Below are 19,366 nucleotides of genomic sequence, written 5' to 3' on the forward strand. Positions count from 1 at the left end.
AACGATGTGGCGCCACGCACCTTCTCATGGCCTAAGAGGTGTTCACACATAGTAGGACTATGTTGTATTGTTCATTATAGGGATCAGTGGTACTTAAGGAGGAAGATGTAATTACAGGGGCAAAATGGTAAATTGGCCTACTGTAATACGAGCATCTGGGAAAGGTCATCATACTGATGATTGGTTATATCCAATGGACTTAGAAATATATCTATAGCAAGAAGAGTTCAACTGTCGATCTTTAGTGGAATGTTTGGCAATTAACGGATGGTGGATATCGTGACTAAAGAGTTTAGTAAGCTATTCAGATACCATTGGAGCTTCGAGCCATAGGTCCATAAAGTCCCCTTGATAACTTGGATACAAGTTGAGAGTCAGTTTTCTGGTCAGTTTGAAATGTTCAAATTGACAAGAGGGAGTTCGATTATATATGATATAATTGAACGAGTTAATTAAATATGATATAATTAACTTTATGTATGAGATACATTAATTTGGAGGAAATTGGATATAAATATGATTTATATCTAGTAGAGGAAAATATTATAATTAATATATGATATTAATTGATATGTTATGAATATGATGAGATCACATTCATTGGATGGTTATAAAGGAAATGGGACGGCGTCTCTTCTGTTCTAATAATGGATAAGTGTATTGAAAGATCACTTTGAGATGCATAAATAGTTGGCGGTGTGTTAAGCATGAGATGCGTAGACATTGTGTTAAAGAGTGTCATCGTTTAGAAAATCAGTGCCTATACGATAGTGCCTGCATGATCGCAGACATATACGATATTGCTAAGCGATTGCTTACCGATCACACCTTCATGCGCTATTAACTAAACGATCCTTTACCTTTTCCTAAGCGATCGTTTAGCTCCCGATATTTACTAAACGATCGTATAAACGATCACTTAGTTTTTCTTACACGATCGTTTAGACGATCGCTCACCCTTTTCCTACACGATCGTATACTTCACCTAAACGATCAAGCATCTTGTCTGTGCGATAGACGACCTCATCTCCCACTTACTTGATTGTTGTGTACGGTCTCTCTTCCTCCTTCCCTTTACCAAATCCGAATAAAGCTCACACTTTGGATTCTCACTCCAAGAATACTAAAGGTTCTGAGTGGTGGTGTCATCTCTGTTTCCTTCTGTTCGAGTAGTGATTGTTTGAGGTAGACGGTTGGGTTTTAAACTCGCTGTGAAGAAGAAATCTTCATCTGGTATGATCTCTTGATCTCTTTAGCATTATGAATACATATTAGTATGTTTTGAATGTATATGTGGTAATTCTGTTGCAATGAATTGGAAAGATCTGCTTCCACTCGTAGGCACTCTTGAATAAGAGTTCTTTCACTATGAACTTATGTTTATTCAGGATTGTCCTTAGATTTGCATAGATGAGGGTTGGCTCAACAACTTCGGCTCAATAAGCCTCCCATTTCAGGGGTAAGACCGAGTAGATAGCTGGGGACATAGAGTGAAAGACGGAATTCACGCCTACCTGATTTAGGGATAGGAGAAAGGTTATTCTTTTAAGTACTGAATCTAGGTCTTGAACAAAGGGTCTCACTCTTTCACTGGGCTGAGAGGGATCTGGTTTAGTGACTGGATCACAAACCAATTGTCCATTAGAGGATCAGTTGAAACTTGAGGAATAAGACATAATATCGAGGGTAAAACAACACATTAACTCAATTGGTATTACGAACAACCTGTGAAGGGTCGACTTACTGGTTATGGTTAAATCATGTGAACACAAATATATCTACAGTGAGGAGAGTGCAACTATCAAGCTATAGTAGTGTGACTCGATAGTTAATGAATACTGATTAATTCGGTTTAAAGAGTTTTAAAGAATTAATCTTAATCGTTGGAGTTCATGATCTATAAGTCCATAATGTCTCTCTATTAGCTCGTAAAACATGAACACCTTGAATTATTAAATTGAGTGAATTTGGAATGTTATCAATTTGAATTGTTCAAATTAAATTTCAATTTGAACATTAGGTTTTTGAGTTTGAATTAGTTCAAATTCAAATTAGGGTTTGCATAATTATATTTAATATAATTAAAGTCTAATTTGTTGAAATTAACGAAATTGGAGAGTGTATAATATTTAAATATTGATTTAGATACCAACTATATGAATAAGATTCATGTTTAAAATTTAGTGTGTGATTAATTTGATATTTGATATTAAATTAATTAATTAATTAATTATGTTTAATTAATTAAAAATCAAATTAATTTCCAATTTTAAATTCAATTTAAGAAATTGGATTTTGTAATTTTAGATTTGATTAATTGAGAATTAATTAAATCATTTTTTATTAATTTCAGAATTAATTAGAAATTTAGAAATTTAGAAATTTGAAAAGTCATGTTTAGTGGGTTTAACCCACAAACATCTCTAGCATGAGGTGTAACCCTCATGGTTATTCAAATCTACACACTGATTTCTACTAAAGAGTTTAGTAAGCTGCTTGTCATGAATTTGTTGATGTTGTTGGCATGTTGTTGAAGAATAAAACAACTCCAATTTGCTGAAATTGGAAGTTGATGGATTGAAAGTTGAATGCTGGAAATCAGTTTCTGCATCTTCTTCTTCTTCCTCTTCAAACCCACAAATTCACTTACCAAATTCACTCAAATCTGAGTTCCACCACTCAAATTCAAGGTTGAGAATAGTATAGAAAACCTTTTGGTGGTTCACGAACTGATTTGGAGCTAAATTGAAGTGAAGAGCAACTTGGATTTCAAGATTTCATCACAAAGGTATGCAACTTGAAACTCACTTGAATATGCATGCTTTAGAACTCAAATTAAATGTGATTATTGATTTTGTTTGCTTCCATTGCATGCTTATGTATTCCTTCAAGTTGGGTAGCATCGTGGGGCTTAGAAGTGATACAAAAAATCAAAAAATCGAATAACCAAATCAATCCAAGCAGATCCAATAGTTTAATTTGTTTTTTAGTATAAAATTGGACATATTAGTTCGTATTTGTAGAAAACAAAAAAAAATTGGTTCAGATCGATTTTTTATTTGAAAAACTAATCAAAACCAACCTGAACGGGGGTACATATATACCCTTACAAATAAATTCTAACATTATATATTTTTAGTAATTTAATTATCATGCTGCATATATATTTGCTGTTTATAAAAACGACCAATTTTATGGCACGTTCATATGTCTTTTATTTAAAAAAGTGCCAAGAAAAAAATTGTCAAATGTCAATCTATAAACAAAAGAAATAGATCCAATTTTAATTTTAAATTAGCTAAAAGAACTAATTCAGAAAAAAAATTGGAAATAAAAATAAAAATTTGGAAGAAAAAAAAATACAAAAACTGAGAACCAAATCGATATTAAACCAAACTAAATAAAAACAAGTCCATTGATTTTGTTCTATATTGGACATTGATTTGGATTTTATTCTTTGCAAGACCATTCGTTTGAATTGATTTTTGGTTGGTCCCAAAACCGACAAAACCAAGCCGACTATCACCTCTAGCGGTGCTGTAGATTTGTCCGCACACATAGTGCAGAGTGTCGCGGCCTACGAAAACTCACCCCTCTACACTGTGTGGCAAGGGTGCCGCGACGCTATCCCAAGTACCTCAGTACTTTGCATTTGCTATATATAAATTTTTTCCCGATTTGTTAGGGAGGGCACGTTGTTTTCCTCTTCTAGACTTATTTTCCTCTCCTCTCCACTCCACTGTGAACACTGCTTTTTAGCTATTTTATTCATCTTGGAGTTTGGTTTTTGTATTTTGAGGATGATTAGAGGTTAAGGTAACTCTTCTAGCTTGGGTTTGATAGTTTCCTCTTTCTTAGGTTATTTGTGAGACTTGTTCTTCATTTTCATTATTCAAACTCTCTTGTTTAAGGACTTCTACTCTGAATCTTCTGATTATGAATGATATTTTCATGTATTGATTGACAACCAATGCTTGTTGATGTTATTTTCATGCTTAGATTTATCCTTGATTAAGGTAATAAATCATAGGAATCAAAAGATTAGATCAACTTTTTTAATTATAAAGTCGACCACCCTAAGTATTGCTTTAATCGATCTTGAGATAGAATTCATATTGAATGGGTTAATTAGACAATGGAAATTAATTCGTTTATCCTACCAATTTTCCTAAAGCTTAATGTGATTGATCAGTTTGTCTTGAACATATTCGTTTTCTATGCTTCTTGATTAATTAGGTAATTAGGATAATTAATTAGAATTCTAATTACTTTGGCTAGGCTTAAGCAAAGCATGTTTGATCTAGAGTTTGATGAGAAATTAATCTATTTGGGTACACACAACATCAAAATCGAGCTAGATCTTCTCACTATTAAATTTCACAAAATCTCTCTCTCGCTCTTATTCTCATTTTATTTTCATGCAAATTTATTTTCATTGCAACAATTCTGAACAACCAACCAATCCTCCCCCTTCGTTACTATACCATAAGCTTTCGAATTAAGAAACCGTTGTGGTTTCCTATGGATTTGATTCCGTACTTCACTTCACTACCCATTTTAGAGTCGGGCAAAAAAATTTATTTGCTTCGGGTTGGTCGGAATGATTTACGACACTCTTTCAGTGACGATCAAATTGGCATCATTGCCGAGGAGCCAATTGATTTCTTTATTAAAAGGCTTATAGTTTTCTTGCTTGCTAATCTTTTTTTCTCTTTTGATGCATGACCAACTCTTTCGAGGGATCCAAATTGTTATACTTTGTAGAGATATATTAGGAGGACAGAAGAATTAGAAGAGAAATAAGAAAGCAAGTAATGCAAGAAAATCATATTCGTATAGAAGACACATCAGAAGAAGAGTTTGAAGAAGAAAAGTTTGAAGAAGTAGAACCACCAATGGCTGAATAGGAGAAGACACTTAGAGAGCTTGTTGCTCCTGACATTACGCAGCGACCATTATGCATCACGTATCTCAAAGCTGTAGGGAATGTCCTAGAACTCGTAGTTCGTAAATTTCGTGTTAAACATTCTATTTATAAATAAAAATTTTATTTATCTATAAAATATTATTGAGTATTTTATTCAATAAAGTTGTTGATATTGCATTCTATTATGAAAATCCAATAAACATATCCATGGCTATAGTATGAATACTTTAACTTTATGTGGTGATATAAACAAGATCAAGTTAATAGTGTATAGCCTAAATGGTCTATAAGTATATGGATGAAACTGAGTATTTCATCTTGGTAACACTATTGGATGCGACCCATTTTATATGTGATACAAATGATGTGATCCACAGATCATTCATGTAGAGACATGTGAGTGGGGGCATTCTATGCAATGATTTTGCATAAAGACTGACCTCGAAATACTCACTTTTCTTTATAACAACAGTTTACTGTTAAAACTGACTATTTCATACTAAAATAACCTAGGATAACTCGATCTTAATCTTGAGCTAACTATGAACTCCTGTTTATTCGGGATTATTCTTTGATTTGCATAGGTGAAAGTAGTCCAACATCACTACTCAATAAGCCTCCCATTTTGGGATAAGACCGAATAGATAGCTGGGGACATAGTCTTGCAAGATGGAATACACTTCTACCCATCTTAGGGTTAGCAGATAGATTGTTCTCTTAAATGCTGATTTCTGGTCTTGAACAATAGGGCCCTGTCCTCTCGTGGTGGAGGGGGACATTATTCATAAGTGGTATTATGAATCAATTGTTCAATAGAGGGTCAGTAGGAGCTTAAGGAGCAAGATGCATTTATAGGGGTAAAACGGTAATTTTGACCTAGTTGTAAATACAAACGACCTGTGAAGGATCAACTTACCGATTATGGTTAAAATGGGAAAAAATATGTCTACAATGAGGAGAGTGCAACTATCGAGCTATAGTGGTATGCCTTGTTAGTTAACAAATAGTTATTAATTCGGTTTTAAAGAGTTTAACCAATTAATTACAAATCGTTGGAGCTCATGATCTATAGGTCCATTAGGTCCTTCTCATGGATCATGAATTGGATTAATAAATTGAGTATTTTTTAATGAAATTTGGAATTAGGATTATGAATTTGAAATGTTCAAATTCAATTTTAGGGTTTTCAATTGATTGTATATGATACAATTAAAATGTTTAATTTAGTCGAAGTTAAACGACATTGGAGAATCAGTTAATATTTAAATTATGATTTAAATATTAATTATATAAAATTGAATCATATTGGTGGAATTAGTATTTTATTAATTTAATATTAAGATATTAAAAGGTTTAATTAAAATTGAAATTAGTTTTATTTAAATTAATTGTTTTGAATTAATTTTATAAAACTTAAATAAAAAATCAATTTTAGATAAAAACTGATTTGAGTTAGTGGATTTTTCCAATTTTGGAAAAATCCACTAACTTCATTTGGATGATTTATCACCCAAATTCACTTCCATTTTCATTAAAACACCAAGTAGGAGTTGCCCTATGCATGAATTCAGTCTATAAATTGATGTTTCAACAGTTGAGTAAGAATTCTGAGATTTTTCACATGTTATGCTGCCAGCTTGAAAACCCTCTAAATTCACAAAAGTTCATCTTTAATTCGGCTCAATTTGAGTGTTTCCACCACACATTTCTTCTCGAGTTTAGTGGACAAGATCTTGGTGGTGATCTACTTGAAGATTCAAGCTCAAATTCGTGGAAATTCAGTTGAAATCGTGTAGAGATCTTCAAAGGTAATGTGTAGTTCAAACCCTCTTATGAATTCCTCATGAGTAGTATGTTTAAAACTCAAATTAAGGATTGTTAGAGTGCTTATTGATTTTAAATTCTTCCATTGCATATTATATTACTCCTTCAAAAGCGACAGATACGTTTGAATTAAAATATGGGTTGATTCACTTACTTCCCTCCTTCTCTAGCCTTGCAGATGAGGACCCACATCTAAAGGAGTTCCACCTTATGTGTGACGAGATGAGGCCAAATGGAGTGACCCACGAGCAACTGAACATTAAGACATTTCCCTTTCCATTGAAGGGAGATGTGAAAGATTGGTTGTACATTATGTCGCCTAGGAGTATCTCATCTTGGGAAGAGATGCACCAGCAGTTTCTAGAGAGTTCTTTCCAGCCTCTCGTGCTACGAGCATTCAAAAAGATATCTACAGTATCTTGCAATTCGATGGGGAAACACTATACAAGTACTAGGAGCGCTTCAAGAGAATATGTGCGAGATTTCCCTATCATCAGATCTCGGACAAGTTGATATAATACTTCTATGAGAGACAGTTGCAGAATGAAAAGAGCAACATACATGTTGCAGCAAGAGGAGCCAAAATAAAAACATCGTAGAGGGAGGAGGGTAGTGGATGCCACATAACAACAAGATAAAAAGGGAAAAAAAGACGAGATTTCGATATGAGCAATAATTAAGTTGCGCTTAACCTCAAACTTCATTTTCCTTTACAAATAAAAAAATATATTAAAGAATTATCACATCACAATTATTTATTAGACAACTGCATCACTACAAGTAGATAGGTGCAACCCATATAATATCTAAGTATTTTCCTTTAGATAAAATCAATAATTAGGTGTAGCCCGCCATTCTCTCATTTGTCACATGGTAATTATTTATTGGATAGCTATTTGGGCTAGGCCATGCAACACTTAAGTATTTTCCTCTCTTCTTTTCTTTACACAAAAAAAAAAATCATTTTTTACAAAAAAATTGACACATGGCAATTATTTATTTAACATCTGATTGAATTGCACACAACATAATTTTCCTTAGACTAGAGTAATAATTAATTACAACCTAGATTGCACCTAATTCCATGTTTTCCCTTTCCTTTACACATTTTTTTTTATGAATCATTTTAAAAAAAAAAAAGAAAGAAAATTATCACTCGAAAATATTTATTGGATAGCTAACTCTACAGCTCTTAAGCTCTTTGGATAAGAGCAATGGTTAATTGTAACCTATATACTCCTCTTTCCTTTACAAATTAAAAAAGTCATCTTTATAAAAGAATTATCACATGACAATTATTTATCTGACTATTCTAGTTGTATAAAGATAGATGCAACCAAGACACCAATTAAATATTTTAACTTTAGATAAGAACAATGATTAAGCTGCACCTAAATAAATACAACTATAAGAAATAATGTTCAACTAATGTAGTTCATATATTAAATTAACAAATAAAAGCCACGAAATAAACATAGTTTTGAACGTTTTAACTTAGAAATAAAGGGGAAACAACCATACTAAATAAATTCAACTCAATATAATAAAATAAAACCACAAAATTCTCATTCTTGAACTATAAGAATTGTACTAAACTTAATTTTGATATAATAAAAACTATACTAAATATAAACTAATACAGGTATTTAGCAGACAAGTTCATTCTTGCACGAATAGTTGCAGCTCCTGAAAATGAAAAAATGAAGCAATGCGCATATAATAAAATGCTATATAACTATTTTATAGGTAAAAAAATAAATAATCAATATTAAATATATGAAAATAAGAACAATTCTATTTAATTTTTAAATAAAGTTTGAAAAAAAGTAGGGTGTATTAAAATAAATCTAAAAATGATTAAAAAAACAATAAAAATCAAAATTTTAAAATCAAAGATAAATCAAAGACGATTAGAAATAATATGTCTACTCTATTGAGGAGATCTATTAATAATCTTTATGTTAACTGATGTTGGAATTTATTGGATCTATATGTAAAATCACGGATAACTTTTAACTTTTAAAGTTTAATTTTTAATCTCATAATAATCCTTGATGTGAATGCATAAAAATAAGGGGTATTTTTTATTTATGGATTTTAACGTGAAATTAAATTATATAAAATCCTATAACCATCAATTAAAATGACCCTCAACATTGGCATCTATCTGAATGTCTACTCTATGAGAATCTGTATACCTATGAAACAAACAGTCCCTAAGTCAATATTACATTGAAGTTATAGTAAGTTTGTGGACTCAAAATATCCTAGCGGTACCTATATCATGCGTCCCACGGGGTGGGTTGTACCTTATGGAGCCTATGTTTGTTGCTCACAAGATACGATTAAAAAAATATATAGTTGCACAAAGTCATCTTTTTAGTTTTGAAGGATAAGTTTTTGAATTTTCAAAATGTGCTTTTTTAGTCTATAGTTTTTATGAATAGGTGTGTTTAATCTTTAATTTTTTAAAATATATCTTTTATTATTTAAAATTTTAAGAATAAGTTTAAAACGTTATTGAAGTATTTTTTTTTCTATTATTATTTTAAATTAGAAAAATAATTATAGAAATAAGATATAATTTTTTTAAAAAAATTATTTTCTTAATCTAAAATCTCATATACTTATTTAAATTAATAATAATAATTAAAAAAATCTCATAGACCATTTAAATCTATTTTTAAAAGGCCTAAGACTAGAAAAAAAAATACATTTTGAAAATGGAGGATGAGATGCACCTTATTGATAACTAAAAACAACCGTTTTGGAAACTTGAAAACAAACATAAATATTCTTCGAAATAGTAAATTTTCCAAATTATTATTATTATTTAAGCATAAGACGTGGCAAGCTAAGCTGTAGACAACTGTATTTTCTGTTTTCTCTCCCGCAATTGTAGAGAAGATAACCAAAATACAGTTGAGCTCTGGCCGCCGTGAGACTCGGTCGCCGCCGACTAAAAATGGCTAAAACCGCCGATTGCTCTCAACCTCAGATTGAATCCTCCACCGTCGTCCTCAACTCCTTTAAATACCCTTCTCCTTCCGTCCTTCAAACTCATTCTCTGGTCTTGCAGTCTTTCTCTATATACATTAGAGGATTTCTGCAACCTTCAGAATCCTAAATAAATCATTCCCTCTTTTTCTTTTCCTCTTCTTTTTCAATTCAATTTCCCCATCTCAAATCAGTAACAATGGCCCGTCAATTGGTTCTCCTCGCTCTCCTCTTCACCGCCGTCGTCGGCATTGTCTCAGCCGCCGAAGCCCCCACCGCCTCCCCTGCTTCCTCCCCTGCAGCCGATGACCATGCAGTCTCCGATGCCGAAAAGACTCCTACAGCTGCTCCTTCCAAGTCTCCCGCCGCCGCCACCACCGCCCCAATCGCCGCCACTCCATCCGCCGCCGGTGCTCCCGAAGGAGCTGCTTCTTCCCCCCAGGCTGAGGCTGAATCCCCTGCTGCCGGTGGCCCTGCTGCCGGTGGCCCTGCTTCCGCCCCTGCTGGTGATGAGTCTTCTTCTGATTCCCCTGCTGGAGCCCCTGAATCCGACGCCGACGTGTCATCTCCACCTTCCCCAACTGGACCTGCCGCCGGACCTGCTGACGGACCAGCCAGCGACGGCGAAGCTGCTGCTGATGCACCCGCTGACTCACCCACTGATGCAGCGAGTGGAGGTTCTTTCCTGAAAGTTTCCGTTGCCGCCGTTGCTGGGATTTCAGCCGTTGCTGGATTCTTTGCCTTCTAAGCTTTTTTAATTTAATGTGAGATGGATTTGAATTGTATTTGAAGAGATTAATGATTCTGTTATTAAATATTATTTGTATTTGATGATTCTCTGAGAGAGGGATGATCATATTATCTTTTGAATCTCCATTACTTGATATTCCATGTTTTTGTTCTTTAAGTTCTATTTTTGGTTTACTCTTAAAAACATTTTTTTTCTTTACAAATTCACCTGAATTTTAATCGCCATTGTTTTGATGCCTTTTCAAAACATTTAATCAAGATTTTTTTTTTAATCACGAGCCAAATCTTTACTTTAAAATAATAAATAGGTTAAAATATCATTTCAAAATTTATCCCATTTTTCAATTTTAGTCCATATATTATTTATGTTTCTTTAATTTAGTTCCTTAAAAGTTGATTTTTATCCAAATGGACTAAATAACAATAATGATTTCTCTTTTATTCTTCATTGTGTTTGATTTATTTTTATTAGAATTTATTGTTTTTTTATGTTCATGGTTGATTTAAATTTTTCATTAAAAATGATAGATTTAAATTTAAAAAGGTTGCAATTATGTTAACCTCTAACCATAATCATTCATCAATTTATCTATTCTCTTCATTCCTCTCGACTCTGTTTAAGAATTTAAATCGGAAATATTCACTTTCAATATTAATGGAAGTAATTGAAAAGTTTATCCCATTAAAACTCCAAATTAATTATTATAATATAAATAATTTTATTTTAATTGTTTTGAAGTGATTTTAAAAGAATTTATTAAGTGAACATAATTGATTTTTTTTTTTCCATTAAATTATACCAAATACCATAAAATTATGTTTTGTATGTTACAAACCCAATTTTACTCCATTATATTCTCATTAAAAATCTCATTTATAGGCTAGAACGAGCAATCGATATTTAACCCATTAGATTATCTTTTAGCGAGAGTTTGTTTGTTAGACAACTCAAATTATGTTTTATGTTTTCATATTCGTTGTTGATTTGTTTTTTCAACCAATATAAATACAAATTATGAATTATGTAATCCAAATAATGTAAATTATGAAACTTTGAATTCAAAATTTTATAATGCATAGTTATATTAAAAACTATAAAAACAATAACAAATATACTATTTTATGTTATAAATTCAATTACTTTTATTAAATATAAATATGTAATATGTAATATATTATATATGATATGATATTACAAAATAATAATTATATAAACATTTAACATAAAACAAGTTGATAAATTAATTAGTAATGATTTACGTATTTTGAATCAATACTTTAACATGCATCTCACGATAGAGAAAAAAAGCCAAAAGGATTACTTTGGTTCCACAATTATGGGAAGAAAGGAAATTATTACATAAATTTGCAGTGAAGCTATTAAAATAGAAATGTTTGAAAAAGCAGGCAATTGGGAGTATTTCTTTTTGCAACAAACTCATACGTAATTTGTGGGATTTTGATCGTCAACAACCTCTATCATTCTGTTTTCAAACATTGGATTCCAAATCCATTTTATTTGTGTCCATTTTTTATTTTTTAAAAATTAATTGTATTATTAAGCTTTACTTAAATTGTTATATACATAATAATGCTAATAAATAGAAAATACATTTATTTCTTTTTCATACCCTACCACTTTTTTTTTTTTGGAAGTCTTTATCTAATCATCCTTTTACTCTCACGTGAATCCAACACCAAATTACAACTATTATTAAAAGGAAAAACTACCTTTTAATGTCGTTCGGTTTTTAAATTTTCAAAACATTTTTTTTAGTTTCTAAATTTTTTAGAATAGTTTCATTTGGTATCTAAGTTTTCAAAATACACCTTTTTAGTTCTTGAACTTGTAAAAATAGGTTTCAAAAACCACTTATTAATTTTTCTCTCTAAAATTATTTTTTAAACATATCTTTTAATTTTAAAATTTCATATAATTATATAAAATAGAAATAAAAAATAGCCTTTTAAACTTATTCTTCAAAATCTAAACGTATCTATTCTAAAAAGTCAGAGACAAAAAATGTATGTTTTGAAAAGAGATCAAACACACGTATTCTTCCAAATTTGGAAACTAAAAAGATAATTTTTTTTATTAAAATAGAGGTATATCTCGAAACTATATAATAAGTGTCATTCGTGATTAAGCTCTACAATATTTAAACTTTATAAGTTATATTCCATGACTAAAATACATTATAAAATAATATCAAATATAGTAACTATTTTTGGAGTGGGTCGTTGTAATCTCCATGAAAAGTTGAAAGCAAGAGGCAGCGATATTAATACGGTTGTTATATTATTTTTAAATAAATATATTTTGAGTACAGTAAAATATTAATTACAAGTTTGATGAGCCTACAGATACTTTATTGACCTAAACCTAAATTATATAAATTCCAAAAGGAAATATTTGGATGTTCGTATTTATAAATTCATGGAGGGGTTAATTAAAATACTTACATACTTTAGGAGCCAATAAAGCAGTTGCAATAATTAGTCCTTTGGTGTGAATCCAAAATTACAAATTCTCGAATTGATAGCTCTAAATCCCTCAAAAGTCACCGTAGGAAAAAAAAAAACAAAAGGGTTGAGCTAATTTAGTTTTATCCAAAGTGTTGATAAAACATAAAAATCTCAACTTTAATTTCAACAGACAGTTAGATTTTGACAAAATATTAAAAAAGTGGTTATCTTGTATTAAAAAAGTTCGAGAAAATGATAGACTCCAAACATTATAAAATACCCTATAATTTTGGTTTCAAATTATTTTAGTTAAAAATACCTGAAATTTAGGTGTGTTAGTTAGAAAGTATGAGACTCCATCTCAAAATGACATCACCCGTTTAGGCTTTATGGGCTCTCATACCATGTTAGAGAGTATGAGGCTCCATCTCAAAACTAATTGACAATGAGAGGAGTAACTCATCTATCTTATAAAGAGTGTGAGTCCCTTAGTTTTTCCAAGGTGAGATTCTCAACATTATTAACTCGGACTAAACTCACTTTTTGTATTCGCTAATTGTGAATGAAGAAAAAGGTTCACAAATTTTTAGGGTGTGTTTAAGCCCATGGAGTTGAGAAGTAGGAGTTCTAAACTCTAGAACTTATTTGGCCCAAAAAATTTGCGGATCCCAGTATTGAAAAACATCATTTTATACTTTATCGACTTTTTATCTTTAGGGTTTCAGGAGTTCACAACTCTCTATACTTGAGTTCTTGTAACTCATTCGATATTTATTCTGTGTGATTATAACATTTTTTATATAGTGTAGACTAAATTTTGGAGTTTTTCATGTAAATTCTTATATTACTTATTTTGTTGCTTTCTTTTAATTTCTTTTTTATTTTTCTATTTATTGAGACTAGTGATGTTCAAAAAATCCATGACCCGAAAAAACCAATCAACCCAACCTTTGGATTGGTTGGATTGGGTTATTAACTCATTTGGATTGGGTTGGGTTGGGTTCAAATAAATGAAAATTTTATGGATTTGGTTGGTTCATGGGTCCACCTAATATAACCCGAACCAAGAACCAACCCGAACCAACACGAATGTATTTTTAACTTTAAAATATTTTTTTTGTTACTTATAACACAATTATTTATACATATATTTTTTAAAATTTTATTTAATTCCAATATTTTTTTGAATAATTTATTCTTCAACAACTCTTTTAAGTAGTTTATTTGCACTTTAGAAAGAAAATTTTTCCTATATAAATTGAAATTGAGTTGTTAATCTTAATTCAATATATAATAAAAATTAAATTAGATTTTTACATATTTACGTTTTGTTTCTTTTTAGAACAAAATTTGAAATAAATGGTCCGATTAACCCAATAATAATTGGGTTGGTTTGGGTTGGGTTGAGTTTATTTTTTAACAAGGGTTATTTGAGTTGAAGAAATTTATAACCCCAACAATTGGATTCGATTGTTATGCATGTATTTAAATCTAATCTAATTATTATGAAACAATGACATTATCACTGAGTGGATAAATAATAATGTGAAACCATCCGCTACACTGTGGCGGCGTCGACAAGAGAAAAAGGAAAGTAAAGGAAGAAAGTCAAAGTAAATTGACTTGAGTGTTGTTTGAAGAGAGAGGATTTAAAAAACCTGAAATTACGATGATGCTTGAGACCCCACAAATGGTAATTTATGGTACAATCACGCCTGTACTATCGGCTTTATATTTCTATATAATTGCATCAATCTCATTTTGTCTAAACTCACAACACTTTCTTCTTCTTTCTTCTTCTTCAAACTTTTTCTTCTTTTGAACTCTAATGGCGGCTTCTTCTTCTCTTTCCTTTCTCTTTCTTCTTTTATCTCTTTCTTTCTTCTTCACTATGTCTGTTTCAACAACAACTTCCAATTCCTCCTTGCATTCTGTTCATCAACATCCGCATCTTGTCGTTCAAGATGTTCAAAGGTACATACATTTTTGTTTCTAATTCTCCCATATATGTGGTCCGCTTCTTCCTACTTTTAAAATATTTACTTTCATGATGTATTTTTTTTTTTAGAAAAAGAAAACCATTTTTGTTTCTACATTTTCCATGTTCATTATTTTTTTTAACAAAGTTTTGGCAATTAACATCACTCACTAATTATTTTTTTTAATGTAACCATAAATTTATATAAAAGAGTTTCTATTATGAGTAATTTTTGTTTTATAATTTTGTAGATAGAGATTAAAATAATCTTTTTAAAAAATACATGACAAATAGACAATTTGAAGGTAGGGGTGTTCATGAGGTAGGGGTGTTCATGAGTTGGATTGAAAGACTTTTTAAATTCAACCTAATTGTTCGGGTTGTAAATTTCTTATAATCCTTATTAAAAAATTAACCCAATCCAACCCAACCATGAAATATTTGGGTTGGGTTGGTTCGGGTTAATTATTTTCATATATTGAATTAAGATTAACAACTCAATTTCAATTTATATAATGAAAATTTCCTGTGCAAAGAAACTGTTGAAGAATAAATTATTAAAAAAATATTGGATTAAATAAAATTAAAATCAATATATGTATAAATAATTGTGTTATATGTAATAAAAAAAATGTATTTTAAAATTAATAATAAATTTCGGTTGGTTCGTGTTATATTAGATGAACCGATGAACCAACCCGACCCATAAATTTTTTATTTATTTGAACTCAACCCAACCCAACCCAATTCAAATAAGTTGATAATTCAATCCAAATCGTACGAATTGAGTTGGGTTGATCGATTTTTTCGAATCCATCAAATTTTTTGAATACTCTTATTTGAAGGTGGAATATAATGACTAAAAGAACAAAGGTTGGAAGTCCATGATTTGATATTTTGAAAGGACAAGTAGCTAAAATAAAATCAAAGCAGAGTAATATTTAAAAATTTGGGGAAATGCTTTTTAGTATAAGTTTTATATTTGGTGTTTAGATTTCAAAACATTATATTTTTATCTTTAAGTTTTGAGTTTAGTTATTTATTAGTAATCTTTACTTTTAAAATGGTAACTAATTTCAATTAGTTAATTTGAAACTATTTATAGTTTAGATTATTGAATTAATTGAAGTAAAAGTCGATATTATTGAAAATTCAAAGATAAAAAAGGTAGCCTTTTATAACCTAGAGATATGACTAAAAATCACAAACAAATTCAATACCCAAAAATGCATTTTCTCATAAACTTTTCTAGTTTTTTATTGGTTCTTATTAAGAGATATTTCTCTTATATTCTGTTAGTAGTATGTTATTAGTAGTTTAAGTCCACCTGTATTTCAGTTGTTGGCTAATTATTTGTCCAACTTAATTTAAGTCCACGTGTATTTTCATCTTAAATCGAATCGAATCAAAGTGAAAATTTTCAAATCAAACCATCTTAAGGGTGGTCACAACTAAACGAAATCAACATATTCAAAGAAAATATATACCAAACTAAATCCTAAATATAGAATTCGATTTAGTTTTCAGTCTTATATATAATATAAATGGTTCAGTTGGATTTTCAATATATATATATATATATTATTGCTATGTAGGAGCATAAATGCATCAAGGAGAAACTTGGGATATTTCTCTTGCGGAACGGGAAACCCAATAGACGATTGCTGGAGATGCGATTCCAATTGGGCAACCAATCGTAAACGCTTAGCCGATTGCGCCATCGGCTTCGGCAAAAACGCCATCGGAGGAAAAAACGGCCGTTTCTACGTTGTCACGGACGCCGGCGACGACGACCCTGTCAACCCACGCCCCGGCACTCTCCGGCACGCCGTCATTCAAAACGAACCCTTGTGGATCATTTTCAAACGTGACATGGTAATCCAACTCACCCAAGAACTCGTAATGAACTCGTTCAAAACAATCGACGGACGTGGGGCCAGCGTCCATGTGGCAGGTGGGCCATGTATAAAAATCCATTACGCCACAAATATTATAATCCACGGCATTCATATTCACGATTGTAAGAGAGGGGGAAACGCTAATATACGGGACTCCCCACAGCATTCTGGGTGGTGGACTGCATCGGACGGTGATGGAGTGTCAATATTAGGAGGAAGAGAAATCTGGATCGATCATTGCTCTCTGTCTAATTGTAATGATGGGTTGATTGATGCGATTCATGGGTCCACTGCTATTACTATATCCAATAATTATATGACACATCATGATAAGGTGATGTTGTTGGGACATAGTGATTCTTATGCACAAGATAAAAATATGCAAGTTACTATTGCTTTTAACCATTTTGGTGAAGGACTTGTTCAGCGAATGCCAAGGTAAATCATCAATTATCTACTTAATTCTTTCTTTTTCATTTTCATGCTCGTGTTTAATTATTTAGGTTTGTTTTATAACTTTTTTTTTTAAATTTTTTTCCTTCTTTTTTTTTTTCATTAAAAAAATGGAATGATCTACTTTTTGTAATTGTGTGTTCTTTCTTTTTTTTTTTTATGTAAAAAAAAAAAAATAGAACAAATTTGATAACTGTTTTTATTTTTGAAAATTAAGTCTATTTTATCCACATTTCTTACCATTGAATTTTTAATTTGGAGGTGGAAGTAGTATCTATAGAATTAGTTTTCAAAAACAAAAACCACAAACAAAATGTTTACTAAACACGACCTAAGTTTTTATAAATATTTAAAAAAAAATGAAGATATATCTATTCATAGGTATTTATGTGCATTTTAGAAGATAAAAATTTATAGAACTAAAAACAAGAAAAAAAAAATCTGATTTGGTTGTTTTGAAATATTTATGACTAAGTGAATGTGCATCAAATTTTGATGGGATTTGACATGCATGCAAAATTAGATGGCTAGAAAAAAGATGATAGAGGGGCACATCACATATGCAATGGTTTAAAGAAAAAACAACCAGTTATCTATTGAATATTTGCCATTTGACCATTTTTTTTTTTAAAAAAAAGAAAAATCTAGGAGGCATGATAAAGTGTAGCCTATAACTTCCTTTTTTAAAGGCTGATAACATTAATGTTTTAATATATCGATATTGACTCTCTCTTTTGTTTGATCTAATCCCTTGTTTAACGAGAGTCTATTCTTAAAACGAAACAATTTAAAACGGTTTTGTCCAATTTATATTAGTAAATCAAGACTAGACAACTGTTCAAACTTAACAACAAATTTTCATTGATTACTTTCATTCTCAATTAGACCCATGTTTATGTAATAAAATGTATTTTATTATATTAACTATGCAGATGTAGACATGGTTATTTCCATGTCGTGAACAACGATTACACCCACTGGGAAATGTACGCCATCGGAGGGAGTGCTTCGCCAACGATATACAGCCAAGGGAACAGATTTGCAGCGCCCTACAATCGCTTCCGAAAGGAGGTAACAAAGCACGAGGACGCGCCGGAGAGCGAGTGGCGCCACTGGAATTGGCGCTCCGAGGGCGACATGATGTTGAACGGCGCTTATTTCCGCCAGTCCGGCGCCGGTGCCGCCTCCAGCTATGCACGAGCTAACAGCCTCAGCGCGAGACCCTCCTCTCTTGTTGGCTCTATCACCGTTACCGCCGGCGCCCTCAACTGCCGCAAGGGCTCTCGCTGCTAGTGCTAGTTCTACATTATTTAGTATATCTTTTAGTTAAATTATATTAAAAAAGGTATAATTAGTTCATGAATATCGGGAAATTTTTTCCTGTGTTAATTTATTTTCCTTCCAACATTTTGGGTTTTAGCAAAATGAAAGTGTAATATTTGGTTGAACTCGGATGTTTGTGAGTGTGAAAGCTAATGGGAGAAAATGAGGAATATAGTTATATATTTTGAGTCGAGTCTCCAATTATCTATCACGTTTGTGAAAATTAAAATAATTAAAATTGTATAATTAATTAAGCTAGGAAGAAGGGGAAAATGTAATTTGCTCTTTACCACTCTTCCTTATCTTATTCAATACAAATGCCTGACATTTATAAACAATATTCCCTAATTTAGGAAGAGCAAAAAATAAATAATAATGAATAAAAAGTCAACCAGAATTTGTTACACGATTATTCTAGACATTTGGTGACTGGATATTACTGATTGTAGGATAGGTTGACATGGCTTGGTTGACATAGCTCTTCATCTTGTTCCTCCTTAATATCCCCCTCAAATGGGAGGGGAGTGGAACAAGTCCGAGCTTGGAGCGCATAAGGAAGAATTGTGAATGTATTAAGGCATCTCGTTATCTCGTTCCTCCTTAATATTCCCCTCAAATGAGAGGGGAGTGGAACAAGTCCGAGCTTGGAGCGCATAAGGAAGAACTGTGAATGTATTAAGGATTTTGTGAGGCAGTCAGCTAATTGGTCTATGGATGGGACATAACAAACATCGAGTTGACATTTGAGAA

The 19,366-nt window shown here is 31.4% G+C and overlaps 2 protein-coding genes across 2 annotated transcripts; both read left to right on the forward strand.

Annotated features, from left to right (window-relative positions):
- The first annotated feature begins 9,816 nt into the window (after positions 1–9,816).
- Positions 9,817–10,496, forward strand: AGP6 (arabinogalactan protein 6). The gene has a single exon (XM_039033291.2). The coding sequence runs from the start codon at positions 9,948–9,950 to the stop codon at positions 10,494–10,496; it is 549 nt and encodes a 182-aa protein (XP_038889219.2). The 5' UTR covers positions 9,817–9,947.
- Positions 10,497–14,731: 4,235 nt separating this feature from the next.
- On the forward strand, positions 14,732–18,809 carry LOC120080216 (pectate lyase-like). The gene is made up of 3 exons (XM_039034797.2): positions 14,732–14,938; positions 16,538–17,278; positions 18,226–18,809. Exons 1-3 carry the CDS (start codon positions 14,793–14,795, stop codon positions 18,584–18,586), a joined length of 1,248 nt encoding a protein of 415 aa, XP_038890725.2. The 5' UTR covers positions 14,732–14,792; the 3' UTR covers positions 18,587–18,809.
- Positions 18,810–19,366: the final 557 nt, after the last annotated feature.

Source organism: Benincasa hispida, chromosome 6 (assembly GCF_027475165.1).
Source record: "Benincasa hispida cultivar pf3 chromosome 6, pf3_genome.v1.1, whole genome shotgun sequence".
Lineage (NCBI taxonomy): Eukaryota > Viridiplantae > Streptophyta > Magnoliopsida > Cucurbitales > Cucurbitaceae > Benincasa > Benincasa hispida.